The 18,801-nt window shown below is 30.4% G+C and overlaps 2 protein-coding genes across 2 annotated transcripts; one reads left to right on the top strand and one right to left on the bottom strand.

Moving 5' to 3' along the window:
* Positions 1–3,903: 3,903 nt before the first annotated feature.
* Positions 3,904–9,331, top strand: Syx17 (syntaxin 17). The gene is made up of 2 exons (XM_065504300.1): positions 3,904–4,576; positions 7,887–9,331. Exons 1-2 carry the CDS (start codon positions 4,252–4,254, stop codon positions 8,492–8,494), a joined length of 933 nt encoding a protein of 310 aa, XP_065360372.1. The 5' UTR covers positions 3,904–4,251; the 3' UTR covers positions 8,495–9,331.
* Positions 9,332–11,295: 1,964 nt separating this feature from the next.
* Positions 11,296–12,151, bottom strand: LOC135953891 (protein LLP homolog). The gene is made up of 2 exons (XM_065503918.1): positions 11,878–12,151; positions 11,296–11,809 (listed from the first exon to the last, which is right to left on the bottom strand). The coding sequence occupies exons 1-2, from the start codon at positions 12,061–12,063 to the stop codon at positions 11,555–11,557; spliced, it is 441 nt and encodes a 146-aa protein (XP_065359990.1). The 5' UTR covers positions 12,064–12,151; the 3' UTR covers positions 11,296–11,554.
* Between the last annotated feature and the right edge of the window lie 6,650 nt (positions 12,152–18,801).

Below are 18,801 nucleotides of genomic sequence, written 5' to 3' on the forward strand. Positions count from 1 at the left end.
TGGTGTTTTTAATTGAAAACCGGAAATAAAGTGAGTTTACAATAGCAAATTTTCGAAATTCTGAAGAAAACATATTGACCCTATTCCTAATATCATTAAAATAACCGTTAATTTAAAAAAATCACTTTCTGTAATCTGGCCACTTTATTTTGCTCTCTAATTAAAACAGCTGTTTTTACAACTGCAGCCAACTTCATGTTTATTATGATGAAACTGGACAAAAAGCAAAACTAAAAATAAAACGTAGTATAGAAGAGAACAACAAAACTTAGATTAGAAAAAAAGTGTGCTAGCAAAACTAAAAGAAATACAAATAAAAGGAAACAGTAATAAAAGCAGAAATTGAAAAACAAAAGAATCTTGGTTATTCATTCCAGAGTTTAAAATTACTACTATATTAGTCAAAAAATTGCAAAAAAAATCATAATTTTACATGAAAACTGCAACAAATATTTAACAAGATAATATTTCATTGTATACATACTAAAAATATAAATACTATTTTCCAATTCCATATATGCACAAGCTTCATGGTAGAAATATTTGTCGCAGTTTTTCCAAAAATATTTTGCCTTACAAAATATTTTACGTTGCAGCTAGAAGACAAAATGAAAATTTTGCATTTTTAAATCTTTTGCTGCCTAAATATATGTATATTTTTGGTTAGCAAAAACAAATTAAATTGCTTGTGTATAATATACAAAAAATTACTACAAAAACATCATACATGTAAACAAATTACAGCGTGAAAACCATAAACTGCAAACGATATGCGCAGTGAAAAATTCAAACAATGAAAATATGGAAGATGCTAAAAGTAGACTGCCAAACCATACGAAGTTGAAAAATGTAAAATACGAAATTGTGTAAAGTTAAAAATGTTTAAAGCGAAAATGTTTATTTTTAAAATATTTCCGCCGCATATATGGTTTTGTTTTGCCGCATATAGTCATTGAGTAGAAAAATGTGAAAAAAACTATGAAGTTGATTTGGGTGTACAAAATAAAAATTGTATTGAAATGTGTGTTAATAAAGAATTTTAGTGCAATAAAATAGAAGTTTTATTTTTTGAGGTATGTAATTGTATGTATTGTGAAAGATAAATTAAATTAAATAAGATTCTGGACAAAGGATAGCTAGCGGAGGATATTATTATTGAATTTTTTGATTGATTGGCTTTTTTATTCATGCTGGTGGTAATGGAGTCCAGAAAAATTAGTAAGAAAAAAAATAATTTTGTATGTAAAGCGGTTAAAAAAGGATATATAATGCAACAACAAAATGTGACAACAACAGCCAAATACCATAAATAACAGGATCATTCATTTTATGAATAAAATCTATCATAATAAAGTGTTGTACATTCAAATGTTTCCTTTCGTAAAATTTGTAACAGGAGAACAAACAAAAAAATAAGCAGCATAGAAAATAATTGTGGAAGAACAATTTTATGTGTAAGATATAATGCAAAAAAGGCACAGGTATAATTACAACAGTAGCAAAAGGAAATTAACTGCAACAACATAAACTTATACACACAAGTAGGTAATTATGATATAAAATTGCTGTATGTGTGTACATACAACAACAATTTATGCAAAAATCATAAAGAAATACATAAATAGGTTCAGTCGTGATCGTGAGTGATTTTGTAGCAGGAGAAAAAAGGATAAAGAGGAATGATAGAAAATGTAAGTATCAACAAAAGAAAGGAAAATAGTTAAAAAGGGATAGAAAATGCAACAACCAGATTATGGAAGGACACATGCATGAAAGCAAGAATAATTTATCACTACAAATGAATACAAAGAGGTTATAAATAACAGGAGATACGAAATTTAAGAAAGTTCCTGAAAATATAATTCTGCAATCAATATTACAACTATTCGCGAAAAAAAAATAACGGACACAACGACAAGTGTACAAATAATAAAAAACAAATACGCACAAAAATCCTTTACAAAAAACAACAACTCAGTGCACATGACAAAAATTCCTCGATCTAAAAATAAACCAAAATGCGTAATAAAAAATGATCTGTAACGGTATTCAACAAAAATCAGTTCTACACAAACAATGCAATAATAATATCATCCGCTATCCTTTGCTCATAACCTTCTTGAATGTACTTTCACTGCATTCCTATCCTTCACAATACATATATTTTTTTTTAGCATTCTATATTTTTTTTATTTTACTCCTGTTACAAACGCTCAGCCAATCATACTCATTTACATTTCAGATTGCACAAGTTGTTGTTGACTTTTTAATTTTCTACATTAACAGTAAAGAAACAACAAAATGCAATTAATTGCAACGGTACTCCACCACATGTCTAGTAATTCCTTTGCTTTGTATTTGTTCCTATTTTTTGAATGTGTTGTTGTTGCATTATGCAGCTAGAGGACACACAACCAACAGTTGCATTTCAAAATTACTTGAGGTAGTAGTTAAGTAGTTGTTGTTGTATTTCCTTTTTCTTTATTATATTTTCAGGAACTTTCTTAAATTTCGTATCTCCTGTTATTTATAACCTCTTTGTATTCATTTGTAGTGATAAATTATTCTTGCTTTCATGCATGTGTCCTTCCATAATCTGGTTGTTGCATTTTCTATCCCTTTTTAACTCTTTTCCTTTCTTTTGTTGATACTTACATTTTCTATCATTCCTCTTTATCCTTTTTTCTCCTGCTACAAAATCACTCACGATCACGACTGAACCTATTTATGTATTTGTTTATGATTTTTGCATAAATTGTTGTTGTATGTACACACATACAGCAATTTTATATCATAATTACCTACTTGTGTGTATAAGTTGATGTTGTTGCAGTTAATTTCCTTTTGCTACTGTTGTAATTATACCTGTGCCTTTTTTGCATTATATCTTACACATAAAATTGTTCTTCCACAATTATTTTCTATGCTGCTTATTTTTTTGTTTGTTCTCCTGTTACAAATTTTACGAAAGGAAACATTTGAATGTACAACACTTTATTATGATAGATTTTATTCATAAAATGAATGATCCTGTTATTTATGGTATTTGGCTGTTGTTGTCACATTTTGTTGTTGCATTATATATCCTTTTTTAACCGCTTTACATACAAAATTATTTTTTTTCTTACTAATTTTTCTGGACTCCTATTACCACCAGCATGAATACATTTGAATTCGTATTAAAAAAGCCAATCAATCAAAAAATTCAATAGCTATCCTTTGTCCAGAATCTTATTTAATTTAATTTATCTTTCACAATACATACAATTACATACCTCAAAAAATAAAACTTCTATTTTATTGCACTAAAATTCTTTATTAACACACATTTCAATACAATTTTTATTTTGTACACCCAAATCAACTTCATAGTTTTTTTCACATTTTTCTACTCAATGACTATATGCGGCAAAACAAAACCATATATGCGGCGGAAATATTTTAAAAATAAACATTTTCGCTTTAAACATTTTTAACTTTGCACAATTTCGTATTTTACATTTTTCAACTTCGTATGGTTTGGCAGTCTACTTTTAGCATCTTCCATATTTTCATTGTTTGAATTTTTCACTGCGCATATCGTTTGCAGTTTATGGTTTTCACGCTGCAATTTGTTTGCATGTATGATGTTTTTGTAGTAATTTTTTGTATATTATACACAAGCAATTTCATTTGTTTTTGCTAACCAAAAATATACATATATTTAGGCAGCAAAAGATTTAAAAATGCAAAATTTTCATTTTGTCTTCTAGCTGCAACGTAAAATATTTTGTAAGGCAAAATATTTTTGGAAAAACTGCGACAAATATTTCTACCATGAAGCTTGTGCATATATGGCATTGGTTTATAGTTTGTATATTTTCAGTATTTGTGCACATTAATATGAAAACGATTCATATTTATTGCGCAGTCGGTAGTCAAATGTAAAAAACGTTTAACTAATTTTAAACCCTGATTCATTCAAAACAATAAACACAATAACAAAAATAAAAAAACAACTAATAATTGCACAAAACTAAGAAAAATAACACCCCAAGTGTTTTCGAAAACCAACAAAAAAGACAAAGTGCATTTAATTGGAAACCAAGTGAAATTAATATTGAAAAACAAAAAATATTTGTTCGTCATCCAAATACACAAACGAAATCAAAAAATCAATATAGTGAAGTTACAAAGAGAATTGAAACAAAAGCCCAACTTGTAAAATTTTTAGACAGACAATAACGGACTTTCCATTACAAAACTTGCATCATGACTGCGGCTCCCAGCACTAGAAAGATTCCCTTGAAACAGGCAGAAATAGCCGTAAGACGTTTCAATGACATGGCCATACCCCATCATTTGGGCCTGTTGAGCAATCATCGCAGTAATATTGAGAAAAGTTTGGCCTTGGGCGATTGGAATAAAATTAAAAAAGAAGAAATAAATGCCATGCGGGTAATAAAACAGGTGAAGAATCTATTGCTAGAAATGGATGCCCTCAGAGATAAGGTCAGGGATGAAGATTTAGAAAGATTTGATGCCATGATGGAGAAAGGCAAACAGAAGGCCTTCGAGGGCATGAAAGAATATTTGGGTGAGTGATAAGAAGTACAAATGTGTTGTTTTTGTTATTGTTTTTGGTGTTGTTTTCTATAATCTACATTTGTTGTGCAAATATTTGTGTTTAAATCAGGAAATATATTAAAATGTTAAGTAATCAGGCCTATCGCACATTTTCTTCGGAATGTTTTTAATTCCGTAGTTTTTATTCTGATCGTTTTAGTTTTAGGTTCTTCAGAATCCGTGTAATTTATTAATTCCAAAAATGTTTAATAATTCTATATTTCTGATTTAAATTTGAAAGCGTTTTTTTTTTGGTAGAGAAATTGATTAAAAATTTTAGAAAAAACAAATAATTACAAAGAAATATCAATTCCACTTTGAAAACTGAAAGTGGTTTCATTCCGAAAGATATTTTCTTTTTACTTTTTCTGAAGAGGCAAAATACGGAATTAATTCCACTTTCGATAGGAATGGAATTCTGTGACAGGCCTGAATGTCTCATTTTTTATACGAAATCTTGGTATTTTAGCCTTTATGCGTTTTAAAATATTGCAAAAGTGAATGAATGCATGCTTTTAAAAGATTATACGAGTAGATATGACAATCTAGGGGAAGAAAATATTTAATGAACAAAAAAACTTTTTGTAAAATTACAGTGCACTCTCGATAATATGAACTAATTAAAACCAGGCCAGTTCACTTTTGCAAGATTGTTCATATTTCCGAATGGCATCTAATTCCCATCTACAGCTAGGAAAGTCCAAAAAGCAGTTGAATTAAAATTTAGACACTACCCTGTTGATTAACATTTCAACTCTGTGTAGATAGACAAAATTCGTTAAAAAACAAAAATAAGAGCTGTTCATATTTTAAAGCTTTTTAGTTCACTAAGTTCATATTTTATAGTACCCTATGGAAGTAAGAAGAGTTCATATTTTGGGGTGTTTCGCGAGTGCACTGTAATGTGATTTTGTTTAGCATTTCACCAAAATCTTCGCAAGAGATTAAAATATTTAACTATTTTCAAACCAAAAACTTTTCTATTCAAAAAGGTACCTATCGGTAGCTTAGTTCTGTAAACTTTACACAAGAGAGAAAAAAAGGGTTTAACTTTTTTAAACCAATTAATGCATTTTCATTGTTTTGGCAATAAATGATTTACAATTAGTCACTTAAATTTTTTTATTGTGTATTTTAATCTTATCAATGGATTTAAACCTGCTATGGTTTTATGAATTTTTTCTTAACAAATGATAAACTATACCTATATCGTCACCTAAAATGCAAAATAACGTAACATCATTTCAAAATATTTTTGAAAAACCATTGAAAAATAAAAAGTATCAACGATATAAACTTAATTTCCCCCATTTGACCATTAAACAGAATGACAAATATATTCATTCCCACGACAGCCGGTTCTACGCACCGAAATGAACCGAGTTCACTCGGCCAAGGGCTGTCAACTCAGCAACCACTGCTGCTGCAACAACAAATACATTTCCAAATTAAAATTTAGCTTTTTTATTATTTCTTTACTTATTCATCATTATTTATCAAACATTTTGGTATTTTTTGTTGCTACGTTATTTTGCATTTTAAGTGACGATATGTAGAAAATTCTACGAGGACAGGTCAATAATTCCGTGACATTTAGAATAAAACATAGGATTTTGGATAAAAAACTATTTTTTTTTCAACATAGTCTCCTATGAGCTCTATACACTTTGCTGAACGTTTCTCAAAATTTTTGTATCAATTCCAAAAAATAAGATTTGTCGAGGACATCACGGGGTCGTTGGATTCAAATCTCTTTCCGCCGAGCTATTTCTACAGGTTTGGATACAAGTAATTATGAGAGAACAATTCATGGATTTTTGCCATGAATACTGCACATGTGTACACCATTACATTGTCCTGGTGAAAAGGAACTTTATTCTTGTCCAAATGCGGTTGTTTGTTTTCAAATCTCATTAAATAGACCCAATAAGTTGGCATAATATTCATTACTGATTGTTTTGCCCTTTTGAAGTTAGTCAATGTGGATTATACTGCATTCATCCCAAAAATCGATCGCGATGACTTTAATGACCGACCTTGGCATTCTTTGGAGCCGATTCATCCGGAAAAACCCACTGTTTAGGCTGCAGTTTGGTCTGTGGTGCCTTGTAGTGGATCAACGGTTAGGAAACGGCGCAAAAACTCTTCCAATTGCCGTTGAACAATGTCAAACACTTCAGCGTAGTTGTCAGACGATTGTGATTTTGAGAAAACACTCACACATCTTGCGGAAAGCTTTGTTATAGCCAATTGATCATTCAAAACATAAACCACTGAGACATGTGAGATGCCCATGGCTTCCACAACTTTCGCACTTTCAATCACCGATCGGCCAATAGCATATCGTGAATTTTATCAATTGTTTCGGGTGTAGAAACCTCAACTGGGCGTTCAGAATGTTTGAAATCTTGAAATCTTTGAAATTTTAAGCGAATAGTCTGTAAGGATATTTTGTAAATCCAAAGACTTTTATAAATAAAATGAATAAATAAATCTTCCGAGCTTGTACGGTCACCAAAAAAGTCAGTAAACCACATTGATATTGATGATGCAGAATTCCCATAGTATTTATCAAGCTTGAGTCATGATTTTTCCGCAAAAAAAAAAACACTTTTTTCATTTTTCTTCTCAAGTCGTGGCTTTCGAATCACAAACTAAATGACGCAGCATGTTAAAATTTTGACAGGTGACAACTGACAGATGCCTGTTGACAGGAGCACGCGTGAATCAGACGTTTTCTGATTCATCATCGTACTGTCCAATAGCCTGCATTTTGAATCGTAGCTTTGTTTCCTCTTTAAATAAAGTCACTAAATTGGGACGATACTACTTTGCCTACATCTTGACAAAGAGGAAATATAATGAAATTTCATCCTTTTGCCAAGGAATGACACGAAAAGTCGGTTGACTGTTATTTTTAGCGTTTATACCTTATTCGTTACATGTCAACGTTTTTTGTTTTGTTTACATAATAATGTATTTTGAAAGAAATTTTAACTGAATTTTGAACCAGTTCCCATATTATAAATTAATTTTCTTCTTTTATTTCGAATTTTCGAATATATTTTAAAAAGCTTATGTTCTGAAACTAAATCGAAAAACCGGAACATTTTTATTTTGTTAAAAAAAAATTTGAAATGGTTAGAAATTGGCCTCAAATAAAACTGAAACTATTTTTTGAATTTTCGAATTTAACATAGAAACGAACCTAAACTAACATAGAAACCAACAGTTTTCTAACATTGCAAGTTAACTAAAAGCTTTTTTCTATACCTTTTCAGAACTACAATTAAAATCTCCCACAAATACCCTACGATCCCAGGGACCCTGCGAGGATGATGACGTACAAGAACACCTAAACTCTCCCGTTGAAATTGGACAAACACAGGCATATCAGGAATTTTTACCTCACATTAAAAGTGATTTTCAAGCCGATGAACATTTACTAGCACAAAGAGAGTCCTGTTTAGAGGAACTACAAAATTTGCAACATGAAATACGCGATTTAAATGGCATGTTCCATAATATGCGTGAAATGACACAGGAACAAGCTGAAAGCGTACAAGCCATAGCCGACAATGCCGAAGAAGCATTGGAAAATGTACAAATTGGTGAGAGTAATCTACGTAAAGCTTTAAGCTATAAAAAAGCCATGTACCCGGTAATGGGAGCATTGCTGGGTACATGTGTGGGTGGACCTATTGGTCTGGTAGCAGGTCTCAAAGCTGGTGGCTTGGCTGCTGTAGGTTGTGGTATTTTAGGTTTCACTGGCGGTTCTGTATTAAAATCCAATCCCGCTATAATGCAAGGCAACATAGAAGAAGAACAAATACCCAACTGTGATTCAAATACTCAAGAGCATATAGAACTGAATAAAAAGGATGACTGACAATTGATGCCTGCTAATGCAGCAAATCAATCATTAACAGTATGGGCTGCCTCCACCAGGCAGTTAATGCATGTAAGGGCTTCAGCTGCAGCTAGATTGGATCCAGTGGCTCAAGCCACTACCGGGGTGTTGTGCAGTGTTAAATCATATTGTTCCATACAATAAATTTTTAGAATTAGATGTTTGTTTTTATATAAACCGAAGAAGAAAAAAAATCAATTTCATTGCATTGTTAACTCGTTTTTATATGAATTTTTATTTAACTTTTAAAAGTTTGTCATTTTAAGTAGAAGACCTTGAATTTTTTACCTTTTTATAATTTATAGCCTGATTTTTAAGCAAAAACGAAATTTTTATAGCAAATTAAAGTAAATGTTTCGTTTTTGTTTTCAAATCTGGTCCTTTTAAACATTCTTCATGTAGATATTATTGTTATATTCACCCTTATCGTGGTTGGCGTAAACGTCATACGCCTACGACAGTTTCGTACTAGATTAAAGAAACAGTTTGCAAATTATCTTTAATCTAGTACGAAACAGTCGTAGGCGTAAGACGTTTACGCCAACCACGATAAGGGCGATTAAAAAACGTATTAAATGTTAAACAAAAAACAAATAACATTTTAGTTTAAGCATTTGAATGTAGAGCTTAAGCTTAAGAATTTAAAAACAAACAAATAATGAATTATTGTTTAACCAAACGAAAAATAATGTATTTCCTCTTATAAAATAATTCAAATATAACTAAATAAATAAATAAATGTATGTGTGTATTTAAATTAATTTTAAGCATTAAATAAAATGCCTTTGTTTTCTTATAAAGAATTTATTACCATAATTGTCGATTTGTTGATTTTTCTATATTTTATTATTCTAATTATCATTATTGAGAGCAAAATGTAATAGCTACTAAAAGATGTGGGTCGGGTATGTAAAGTCAATTAAATGAGATGCATGAATTGTTATCAATAGTGAAACTTACCATTAATTTAAATGAATCGAAGATGAACATGATACTGATAGTAGATGATGATGTTTGCTGTAAAGAAGTAAACAAATTATTTAGTTTTTGTGAAGGCTATAATAAATAATAAAACAGGGGCCGAATTACCGCATTCGTGTTCGAGTGAAATATCGTATCGAAAAATAATTTCGATATCGTAATTATAATAAAATGTACTAAATTTCATGCTCGATATTGAATGCCGTAATCTCAAATAAGAAAATTATGATCGAATTTACTCGATATCGAATTCGGTAATTCGGCCCCAGTTAATGCCAGATTAAAACATTCAGATAAATATTCAATTAATAAATCAGCAGTTTCAAAAATTATAAACAAATTTCTTGAGACAGGTACTGTAAAAATTCAAAGTTTGGGACGAAAACCTCGTAAAACTACACCAAGACAAGATAATTTATTAGCAAGGGAGGTTAAAAAATTCCCAAAAATTACTACCTGATATTTATCAATAATGTAAAATTTAAAATTAGTTTTGGAACTGTTAGCAGCATTGAAATTGAAACCTTACTGCTCGTAAATCGGCCAATGAACATTTAAAATGAAATACAATTAAGAGGCTATGATGGGAGAACAGAAGATGACCGAAGGGAAAGAGACTGGACCTCAAGTACACAAATTTGACAGTACAGTTTATTGGTGAAATTTTCGTCTCTTTAACCGGACATTGCCTGTGGCATCTACAAAGAGACTTGCGCAACTAAATTGACTTGTGTGAAAGGGGTCATACAGATAAATTTTAAACGATGTTATGTATACATACGCTAAGGAAAATATACCCATAGTTTGGAGATTCCAGCATGACAATGACCTCAAACACAGCCAAAGAACTTGAGGGCTATAACTAAATCATGCCAATATCGGATATTCTGTTCCAAAGTGAAGTGTATCCAAGAGAGAGCGTTTTGCATCGATCATAACAAATAGTAGTCGGACGGTACACGTTCTGAACTATAAAGCGGCTGCAGCAAAACTTTCCAAACACTTCATTCCAAATACTTTTTAACAGGTATTGCAAGATAGCGTTGTTATGATGGAATATTTCATGTTTGGCCGCACATTCTGGGCGATTTTCGGCCAATGTTCCCACCAAATACAGATAATTACCTTAGCGCTATGGATATTTGGCTTTGGTGTTGATTCGACTGGTTGGCCGGGCTAAACATACGATCTCCTACGCTTCGGGTTATTGTAATGTAAATTTTTGCGTTCAAGCATTCTTTTTGACATGCAAAATCGTCCTTCATGGTCTCTCGCAAACGCTTGAGTAACACCCAATGCTTCTTGTTGAGCTTTACAATCATCATGGAGTAATGCCTTCAATTCTTGGTCTTCAAACTTTTTTTGACTGACCTGGTTGGTCGATCTTTGTCTTCCGTGTCAAAAGCACCACTTTTGAACCGCACAAACTCTCGCACGTTGAAACCGATGGAACGCATTCACCATAAGCCTTGGTGAGCAAACGGTGTTATTCAGCGACACTTTTCTTCAAATTACAGAAGTAAAGCTAAACTTCCCGCATATGACGCATCGTTAATACAAAATTCAACATTTCCGAAGCAAACAAGGTTTATAAAACAAAATTTGGTTTATAAACCTTTAATAAATTTAATAAGGTCTTTAATATTTATAGGCAGTAATTTATAAACCATCTATTATGTTAATTTTTAAAAAAGTTGTTTTATTATATACATAAAAAATATTTTGAATTTTAAAATTCACTCTTGGTAGAACAAGATTGCTTGCACCAAGAATTTCACTTATTAAATATCAAAATATGCTTTTGTTTTATCCATTTTTTTATTATTAAATTGTTTTTAAGTTTATCTCTACAAAATATTTTGTATGTTTTTTTCAATTATTTCTAGAAAAATTCCCAAAACACATGTAGTTCCAAAGATTTGATACTACAAGTTCCCCCCCTTGAATGTCAAAAAGAAAAAATAAACTTGAAAATGACTTAAAGACTACCTGTATTCACAGCTTAAATTTTAAACAAATGAATTGCATCCACATCATGACCAAAGAAGACAAGACACCTTACAATGGCACATTGGTGACGGTCCAATGTTGCTTGAATCTAAGTCTGCGGGCATGATCCTTCTTGCGTATACGTTTGGCTGTTTTGCGGGGTTTATACCAGCCGGGATATGAACCATGTTGATCTTTAAGAGTTTTCGTATTGTAAACATGAGTTTTGCCTGTCTTTTCGTTGACAATGGTGATTTTATCACCCTGATGGCGTTCTTCTTTCAATTCAAATTCAAGTTGTTCCTCTTCTTTGGATTTTTTCTCCTAAGAATAACCAGAAACAAAAATGCATAAAAATTAATGTTTCTCAAAAGAAAATTACAAAAACTTACTTGTTTTATTTCCTTGGCACTTTTAATTGTGGCCACCTCTGCTAGTTGTTCCACAGTTTCGGGATCTTCGGTGTCCATGATGCCAAGGGTTTTTTTGAGCATAGCCAACTCTTTGATTTCATAGCGTGCCCTTTTTACTTTCGCATTTTCATTGCGACGTTTATGGGATTTATTTGTGCGTCCCATTTTAGTTTTTTAGAGTTATTTTTTAAGTTTTTTGCTAAAAACTTGAGATTTTTTCACTTTTTAAACACGTGTTGTTGCTCGTTTCAATAAAAACAATGAAAGACGTAAAACGCTGTCAACTAGTGACATTTAGTCATAAGGTTGCCATATTTTGTTTATTATAGTTGATGTTTGATGAAGCTACCAGACGTTTTTCATGATTGGATTTACACTATGGTTGTATAGTGGAGATTCGAACTATCGACTTTTTGCTCTTTCAGCAAAAAGTCGATAGTTCGAATCTCGACAATAACAGTAATAAAATAATGAATATATTTTTATAAAATAATGCTCTTTATACAAAAAATTCATTCAAAATTTTTCTATAAAAAACAAACGTTTTTAGACATATCGTACATAATTTAATTGCAGAAACTTTTAGAAAAATGTTTGATAAAGGACATGCGAAATTAGTAATGTAAATATTTTTACTATTTTATAAATTTAAATCTTTCTATTAGAAATAAAAGTGTTGTATTATTTAATACATTATCGCTTTGACCCCTTTCACACTAGCCAATTTAGTTGCGCAAGTCTCTTGCCCAACAACAAAATAGCATGTAAAATTTTATTCTCATTAACCCGATATTACCTCTGGCATCTACAAACACAAGAGACTTGCGCAACTAAATTGCCTAGTGTGAAAGGGGTATTTGATACAATTTAATTTTTATTACTAAACATTGCATTTTTATTTAATTTAATTGGTTTTATTTATTAGATAATTTTATGGCATTCATGTTTAAATATGATTGCGGGCAACCAATCGAACGGTTGGAATTAGAGTTTAGTCCTCGTTTTTAACCGAAACCGCGGTTTTTCAAGACCTAAAACCGAAACCCAACAATTATTCTTCGGTATTTACTTTTAAACTACATATTTTCAGTAGAAAAATTAAAAATTTAGAAATGAAAAACAAACTTTTTCTCCAAAAACAAATCGATGTAAAAAGATCTTTAGATTTGAATGACATAAACTCATTTAAATCGATATTGATCTTACGAGAATTTTTAAACTTCAAATGGCTGTTTATTTATTTAATTTTTTAAAAAAATAATGCAAAATTTTAACATATTCAGAATAATGTGTGCCTAATTTTTAGGTTTATTATTATAAGATATTCAAAAAGTGCCATTTCAATAAAGAAATAGTACCATTAATTATCTATTTTGAAATCTCATTCACTTAACAATATATTCAAACCGTGCTATTAGTTGGAAAAAATATTATATAATCTTTTTAATAAGTATTCTAACTCTGTCAGTTAAATTAACTGTTTATAGGTTCAATATTATAGAATTTCCAAAACATACCACTTAAAAAACGAAAAAATTCTAATAGTTTTTGTTACCTCAATATCCCTCCTTGATTCTTTCTTTACTCAGAAACATAGCAGCCAACTATTATGTATGAAAGTAAAATAAACTATATCTATATATGGAGGATATAACGTCAAGTGAACCAACTTCCGATCGGGATGATTTTGCACCGAGGTTAGACCTATTGGATAGTAATTCAGACACAATTTTTCAGTAAAATCGGTCAAGAACTCTCTGAGTTATAGGGGGTCAAAATTTGACATTTTGTCCAAACATGTGATTTTTCTCATCCATGTAACTTATTACCTAAAGTTCTTAGCAAAATATGTCCCAAATAGTTTAGATAGCTATTTCTCCAATCTTTCAAAAAAAAAAAAAATTAAAAAAAAAATAAAAAATTTTAAATATTTTTTTTTCCGAAATCAAAAACATTTTTTTTACTTTTTTTCAAAATGGGCCCTTTTTTTCTTAAAATAGAGCTTCGATAGATATCAAAATAAATGCAAAAAAATAAAAGAAGTGTCCATTTTGAAAAAAAAGTCAACAAAGTTTTTGATTTTGCAAAAAAAGTCAAAAATTTCATGTTTTGAATAACAAAACATTTATTTTGATAGATATCGAACTTGCATCCCACTAAGCGACTAAATAGGTCTTAAAAGAAAATATCTAAGCTTTATTTTAAGAGAAAAAAGGGCACATTTTGAAAAAAAAGTCAAAAAAGTTTTTGATTAAAAATAAAAAATATTAAAAAATTTTTATTTTAAATATTCATTTTCGAAAGATTGGAGAAATAGCTATCTAAACTATTTGTCAAATTTTGACCCCTATAACTCAGAGAGTACTTGACCGATCTTATTGAAAAATTGTGTCACTATCCAATAGGTCTAACTTATGTTACTATCCAATAGGTCTAACCTCGGTGCAAATTTCATCCCAATCGGACACCGATTTTAAAAGTTGGTTCACTTGACGTGAAATCCCCCATATATAAAAATGAAATGGTCCATGCATGTAATGGCATCACGTGGGAACGACTGGAGCGATTTGGCTGATTTTTTTTTTTCATTCGATTCGAAATTTTCAGGAAATGGCTTGTAAAGAAAAAAAATAAAAAATTCCGGGTAAAATTCGGAAGTTTTTTTTTACTATGGTCTTATCTACGTCGTTGCAAAGGTCTTTGTAATATCTATCATTAGATATCCATATTGACTATATTAATGATTTAGTAATCCAGATATAGGTCAAAAATAGATCAAAAATCCAGGTTGTCCTGGTTTTTTCCTCATATCTCAGCCATTTGTGGACCGATTTTGCTGATTTTAAATAGCAAACTTCTGGTAAGTATGTCTGAGAGAATTATTCAAGATTTGGAACCCGAAGATATCTGGGGTCTTCAGAAAATTGATTTCAACAGACAGACGGACATGGCTTAATCGACTCCGCTATCTATAAGGATCCAGAATATATATACATTATAGGGTCGGAAAATTATATTGTGGAAATTACAAACGGAATGACAAACTAATTTATACCCTTCACACGAAGGTGATGGGTATAATTAAAGAAGTACCATTTAAAGAACGAGAAAGTACTCCTTTGTTTGGTTTTAATTTTCTGGTATCATAATACCTTGAGCATCCTATTCTTTATTATAATATATAATATATTAATTTTTTTGTGAGAAGCAACTTTAATGTTATAAGCTAACTAATTTAATATATTAAAAAAGTACCATTAAAAGAAAAAGTACCAATTTTCCTTAATTTCCTCTTGAACACCAAACAATTTTGGATTTTAAATTTTTATAGCATTTCATATATTATCAACTGATTTTGCTTCTATAACACTTAATATTAAATAAATTATCACAAAACCGAAAAAAACAGAAACAGGTTTTGAAATTCTTCGGTTTTTTGAAAACTCTCGTTTAAATGTTCTAGTTCGAAAACTAATTTTATCAACTCAAACCAATTAAATGGGTTTCGTTTTATTATTTTCATTTAAAATAGGTTTAAGACGATCACAATTTTTTTTCCAAAACTCCTCTTCCTACGATTTATTAAGGGTTAATAAAATATTAATTTACACCCCTAAATAATTGCAGCCAGAGGCACCTCGTCCATATATACACTCATAAGTATATTTATATGTGTCCACATATTTACCTAATCAATTGTAGCAGTATGAATGCAGAAATGTATCCAAATGTATCAAAATCAACCCTTAGGACACAAATAAAATCCAAATAAAAGTAAGCTGCAATCATTAAATTAAATGTTGTACAATGTATTGTATGAACATTGCTTTAATCAACGAAATAACACCAGTTTATCGGTCGTTCGTTGTGTCTGTCTATCTTATCAATTGAGGCAGACAATTGACCCAGTAACAAAAGCAACAGCAACAACGACGACGACATAATGAAACCAATGACCGACCAGCCAAATTAATGAACCTGCGATTTTAGTACTACCTATCACTCGTACCTTTCAAATACAAAAATTAAATGTACAAAATATGTATGTATCTCAGGAAGTGAAACTACAATAGAAGGAAAAAAAAAACTTAACAAATACTTAACGCATGCTCTTTGAGGTTGTTTAGGGACTAGTGGCGGAACAATGAATGTAACCAATTTTCACAATTGATTTTACACAGATACGAGTACAATAAAGAGAATTATGCAAAGGGAAATTTTAGATACAGATTAAAAGAAAAAATACAATAACAAAAAAAATCTTTAGAAATTCTATATTTAGAATTGGCAGGAAAGGCACGAACGTGTCGTGTCATTGAATAAAGAAGATGTTTAGTGAAAGGGAAATTATTGCCAAACTGGCGAAAATTTCGAACAGAAAATCGTTCGAATTTGTATGATTAATACATTGTATTTCGAAAATGTTTTCTTTCCCAAAGCACCAAGGAGTTATAGAAATTGTTGAAGGTCGTAATTGTATATTCCATGTTTTGTCGGGACACAAACGATTTTCATCAGGTTCAAATAAGTTATTCCTTTATTCTTTGAACCATACATATGTCATTCGTACAAGTTTTAAAGACTAAGAAATTGTAGTACAAAAAGGCTGTTATGTGTTTGATCAGAATAGATATTTAGTTTACTAGTCTAGCTTGATATATCCTGTTTATTATTCGATTTCTTGGTTACGAATACAACCGCTTATTACATAAATACATACAGTGGTTGACAAAACAATGGAAACTTTTCCAAATCTTTTATTAGTGGCCTAAAATCTGAAATAATTTTTAAAATTTTTTTAACATTTTTGTAGTATTTTATTTGTATACTTTTATTAACTTAATTTAACAAAAACCAAAGGACATAATTAATTAAATTCTAAAAATTAGAAAACAAAATTAAAAGATTTCTTTATTACGGCATTGACAAAACAATGGAAACTTAGGTATTATTTTAACAAATATGGTCTAATAACTCAATATTTTGTTGGGTATCCCTTATTTTTTATAACTGCTACACATCGACGATGCATTGAACCAATTAAAGAGTCAATGGTCTCCTTTGAAATATTTTGCCATTCCCTTATAACCGCCTCCGATAAATCTTCCTTCCTGGTGTAATTTTGGGTCCTTATTTTACGATCTACAATTTCCCATAGATTTTCTATGGGATTGAGATCTGGCGATTGTGCAGGCCACTTCAAAACACGTACCTCGTTGGATTGTAACCACTCGGTTACAACATTAGAGGTGTGTTTCGGGAATCTCCAAACTAGGGGCATATTTTCCTCAGCGTATGGATACATAACATCGTTTAATATGGTTCTGTATCCTATACCTGTCATGGTATATTTTATAATATGAATTGGGCCCATACCTTGACCTGAAAAACATCCCCATACCATAATATTGCCACCGCCAAACTTTACAGTCTTATTTGTGTACTTTGGATCTAATCCTCTTAAATTGTATTTGGATTCGTCGGAAAAGAGGACAGTATTCCATTTCTGTATCGACCAGTTTAAATGATCCCTGCCAAATTGTAGACCAGCAGAACGGTTCTTTTTAGAAATGAGCGGTTTTTTCACAGGACGATAGCAACCAAGACCAGCCACATTTGCCCTGCGACTAACTGTTCGGGTACTTATTTCTAATTTTAGGCTATTAACAACCTCTCGAGGAGTTATTTTTGGGAATTTCTTGAGCTCTCTTGCTATTAAATTATCTTGTCTAGTAGTCTTACGAGGTCTTCCACCTAAATGTTGAGTTTTTACAGAACCGGTCTCGGTCTCACGAAATTTCTTTATAATTTTTGATACTGCTGATTTATTTATTGAATATTTGTCACAGATACTTTTTTGTTTTAAACCAGCTTTAAAATCGTTAACTATTTTATTTTTTAAGTCTTCACAAATCTTAACTTTAGCCATTTTCGTTAACTTTGAAAAAAAAGCAATTATGCGAAAAACTTAGAAAAAGAAATTGTGAAAAATTACCAGAATTTAAACATAAAATAAAATAACTGTAAACAGGATGCTTTTTACATCGTTCTTTTAAATATTATTTTTGTTTTACACTTCTTTCTTGCGGAAGTTTAAAAGTTTCCATTGTTTTGTAGCGAAATAGTGAATATTTTTAATTTTGTTCCCTTTTTTCAGAATATAATTAATTATGTTGTTTGTTTTTCAGTTAATTTATATAAATAAAACTATACAAGTAAAATACTAAAATAAATTTTTTTTATTTTAAAAAATATTTTAAATTTTGGAAAAGTTTCCATTGTTTTGTCAACCAATGTATATATACATATATACTGTAGCGAGCATAAAAAATGCAACGCTATGCAATGTGATTTTCAACAGCACTGATTTTGCTCAAAAAGTTATCCAATTGTCCACATCTGCTGTTTTTATATTCTTATTGATCATTGGCAATTATTGTATGACATTTTGTCCAATATATTTTTACATAAGGAGAATTATAAAATTTTTAGTAAAAACAGTGCTAAAATTGTGCGAGCAAAAAAATGCAACTGTACGGAAATTTACTTAATTTTTAAAATTTTGAAAAAAATAATTATGTATAATAAATTTTACAATTTACTGTAAAAAATGTAATCATGTTAACATAATTTGACAAAAATTTCCAGCTTTGCGGTTTTATACCATGTCCCACACTAATCCCAAAAGCACTTCTCAAAATTCGTAAGAAAACACCCTAATAAACAAAAATGTTTACAAACCCTACCACTGACACTTAAAAACCACAACATAATGTAGGGTAAAATGAACACCATGTAGAAAAATAAACTACAACAAAAAATTACATCTGACAAAATAATAAACAAAATGAACAGAGTGAGAAAAATAAATATAAAAATGAACTCATACAATATGATTTTTGT

The sequence above is a fragment of the Calliphora vicina genome, chromosome 3 (genome assembly GCF_958450345.1).
Source record: "Calliphora vicina chromosome 3, idCalVici1.1, whole genome shotgun sequence".
In the NCBI taxonomy this organism is placed as follows: domain Eukaryota; kingdom Metazoa; phylum Arthropoda; class Insecta; order Diptera; family Calliphoridae; genus Calliphora; species Calliphora vicina.

What these genes read in the sequence shown, in the direction of transcription:
- Syx17 (XM_065504300.1), top strand. Translation starts at nt 4,252, where the DNA reads ATGACTGCGGCTCCCAGCACTAGAAAGATTCCCTTGAAACAGGCAGAA. An exon ending in GGGCATGAAAGAATATTTGG is followed by an intron (nt 4,577 to 7,886) that starts GTGAGTGATAAG and finishes ATACCTTTTCAG; the next exon opens with AACTACAATTAAAATCTCCC.
- LOC135953891 (XM_065503918.1), bottom strand. Translation starts at nt 12,063, where the DNA reads ATGGGACGCACAAATAAATCCCATAAACGTCGCAATGAAAATGCGAAA. An exon ending in GTGCCAAGGAAATAAAACAA is followed by an intron (nt 11,810 to 11,877) that starts GTAAGTTTTTGT and finishes GGTTATTCTTAG; the next exon opens with GAGAAAAAATCCAAAGAAGA.